Genomic DNA, 3,235 nt, shown 5'->3' on the forward strand with positions numbered 1-3,235 from the left:
TTTAAACTGGTTTTTTCAATTAAAACTGGTTTTATTTTTATGAACTGGTTTAAATTAGTGAACTGTATTGTAAACTGGTTTAAAACCAGTTTCTTATTTGACAAAGTAGTTTGGTTCAGTTTCTAAACCATTTAAAATGATTTAGTACAGTTTTAGTTCAGTTTATGAAAAAACTGAACCATGAACACCCCTACTTTCAGGTTCGCCTATATGGCAGACAACAGTGTCCAACAACCCACCACAGCTGAACTGATGACGATGATGGCAGAACTTCAAGCCGAGGTTTGAAAAATAGCCGAACAATCGTCCAAGAACCGTGGCGTTGAAGACCCCAAAAACCCTGGAGGAAGCAATACACATGCTGGAGAAACAGACGAGATCATTCCGCCAAAGGAGAAGCTCACGCTCGATAACCCCTTTTCGGAAAGTGTCATGAACTTTCAAATGCCGAAGAACTTCGTGCTGCCCGCCGGGCTTAAGCCTTACGAAGGATTCGGCGATCCTCGTGTCCACATCAAGAAGTTTCAATCCATGATGTTCTTTAACGGTGCCTCTGACCCTGTACTTTGTCGATCTTTTCCGACTTATTTGGATGGGACTGCTTTACTTTGGTTTTCTAAAATTCCTGCAGGTTCAATCTCTTACTTTGAGGAATTGGCAAGATCCTTCATTGACTATTTTGCAGCCTCGAGAATATACGTGCACGGCTCAGACTATCTCAGCACCATTAAGCAAGGTCAACATGAAAGCCTAAAGGACTACATGACACGGTTCACCAAGGTGACCATGGAAATCCCAGACCTCGACCCCAAAGTGCATCTCCATGCGTTGAAGAGTGGCTTTAGACTAGGCAAATTCCAGGACACAATAGCCATAACTAAGCCGAGGACATTGGAGGAGTTTCGTGAAAAGATGGCTGGCCAGATGGAGATCGAAGAACTTAGAGAAGCTCGGCGAGTTGATAAGCAACAACCTCGCCGGGAAGAAGAAAAACATAACAAAGCACCGAATCAAAAGGAGCACAAGAAGCCATTCAAGTTAACACCAAAATTCGATGCTTACACCCAATTCAATACCAAAAGGGAAGACATCATCAAGGAGATATTAAATGCTAAGATCATCAAGCCACCGAGCAGAGCTTGTTCATATCAAGATCAAAGATATGTTGATAAGTCAAAACACTGTGCTTTCCATCAAAAGTTTGGCCACACCACCGACGAGTGCGTAATCGCCGAAGATCTACTTGAAAGACTGGCCCGACAAGGCCACCTCGACAAATACATAGGAAAGAGGATACAGCAAAGTCAGAAGAACACAGCCGAACTTCAAACAGAACAAAACCCGAACACCACCGAAAAGATCAGGTGCCAACCTCCACCAACAAGAGGAGTCATTAACTGCATCTCAGGAGGTTTTGCAGGAGGAGGACATACTAACTCAACAAGAAAGCGTAGCTACAGGGCGATGTTAATGGTCCAAAGTACAGACGAAATAGCTACACCTAAGACGCCTGTACCTACCATATCATTTGAACGGTCCGACCTTCAGGCAAAGGCCACCAACCTCGACGACCTTGTGGTCATTTCAATTCAAGCAGGTGATCTCCTGGTCAAGAAAGTGCTACTCGATCCTGGCAGCAGTGCAGATGTCCTATTCTACTCCACCTTCCAGAAGATGAAGTTAAGCGCAAACACAATGACCCCATCCTCAGGGGAACTAGTGGGATTCTCAGGGGAGCGGGTATCTATCCTCGGGAGCGTCTGGTTAAAAATAACGATGGGAGAGCCTCCCTTGTTCGAGACGAAAGACATACAGTTTCTAGTAGTTGATTGCCCTAGCCCGTAAATAGTACCCACTGTTCACCTTTGTGTAAAATTTCAGGTATAGGATTACCAAGTGGCAACCATACATTCCGACCAGATGGAAGCTCGGCGATGCTACAACAAAAGCATGAAAATAAGATTGAAAAGCAAACAAAAAACCAAAAAGGAAGCTTTCAATGTGGCGAACATCCCGGACACAGCCGAACTTGATCCCAGAGAAGACCTGTGCGACAGGCCCACGCCAGCCGATGACCTCGAAAAGGTAACCATAGATGACAATGAAAATCATTATACTTACATAAGCTGTTCTCTCCTTTCAGGGACTAAACAATGAATCACCAATATACTTAGAGGCAATGCCGACCTCTTCGCATGGACCCCGCGGACATGCCGAGCATAGACCCGAACCTTATATGCCACAAGTTACAAATCGACCCCCGAGTCTGACCTATCGCACAAAAGAAACGAAATATGGGGGACGAGAAAAGAGCGGCCTGCCTAGAGGAGACACAGAAACTCCTACAAGCAGGATTCATAAAGGAACTACACTTCACAACATGGCTCTCAAACGTGGTAATGGTAAGAAAAGCATCAGGTAAATGGCGTATGTGTGTATATTTTACCAACTTAAACAAAGCTTGCCCTAAAGATGCCTACCCCTTCCCTTGTATTGATAAGTTAGTAGACAATGCATCAGGATATGATATTTTAAGTTTTCTAGACCCATATTCAGGCTACAACCAAAACTTAATGCACCCCGAAGATGAGAATAAAATAGCTTTCATTACTGAACTAAGAAATTATTGTTATAGAGTTACGCAGGTGCAACCTATCAACGGCTCATGGATAAGGTCTTTAGCAAGCAAATAGGGAGGAACCTGGAGGTTTACGTCGACGACATGGTTGTCAAGACAAATCAAAGTAATGACCACGGGGCGGACCTGGAAGAAATATTCAAACAAGTAAGACAACATAACATGAGGCTAAACCCTGAAAAGTGTGCCTTCGGGGTAAAGGGTGGCAAATTTCTCGGCTTTATGCTAACCTCCAGAGGAATCGAGGCAAATCCCAAAAAATGTGAGGCGATTATCAAGATGCGAAGTCCTCGGACAGTGAAGGAAGTGCAACAACTCAATGGGAGGCTAGCCGTACTATCCCGATTCTTGCCAGCAATAGCAACGCATTCACAACATTTTTTCAGCATACTCAAGAAGCAACAAAAATTTGATTGGAATACAGAATGCGAAACAGCCTTTCAAAAGCTAAAAACAATATTATCTTCTCCATCGATCTTACAGAAATTAAGTTCAGGTAAACCTATATTTCTTTATTTATCTATCTCATCTAATGCAATAAGCTCTGTCCTGGTAACAGAGAAAAAAGGGAAGCAGGAGCTAGTTTATTTTGTTAGC

General features: G+C 43.4%; 1 protein-coding gene across 1 annotated transcript; it reads left to right on the top strand.

Moving 5' to 3' along the window:
• On the top strand, positions 445-1,845 carry LOC107610397. The gene has a single exon (XM_016312453.1). The coding sequence runs from the start codon at positions 445-447 to the stop codon at positions 1,843-1,845; it is 1,401 nt and encodes a 466-aa protein (XP_016167939.1).

Source organism: Arachis ipaensis, chromosome B08 (genome assembly GCF_000816755.2).
Source record: "Arachis ipaensis cultivar K30076 chromosome B08, Araip1.1, whole genome shotgun sequence".
NCBI classification, from domain to species: domain Eukaryota; kingdom Viridiplantae; phylum Streptophyta; class Magnoliopsida; order Fabales; family Fabaceae; genus Arachis; species Arachis ipaensis.

Bases quoted from the DNA above. Each gene is read 5' to 3' on its own strand.
- LOC107610397 (XM_016312453.1), top strand. From the start codon at position 445: ATGCCGAAGAACTTCGTGCTGCCCGCCGGGCTTAAGCCTTACGAAGGA.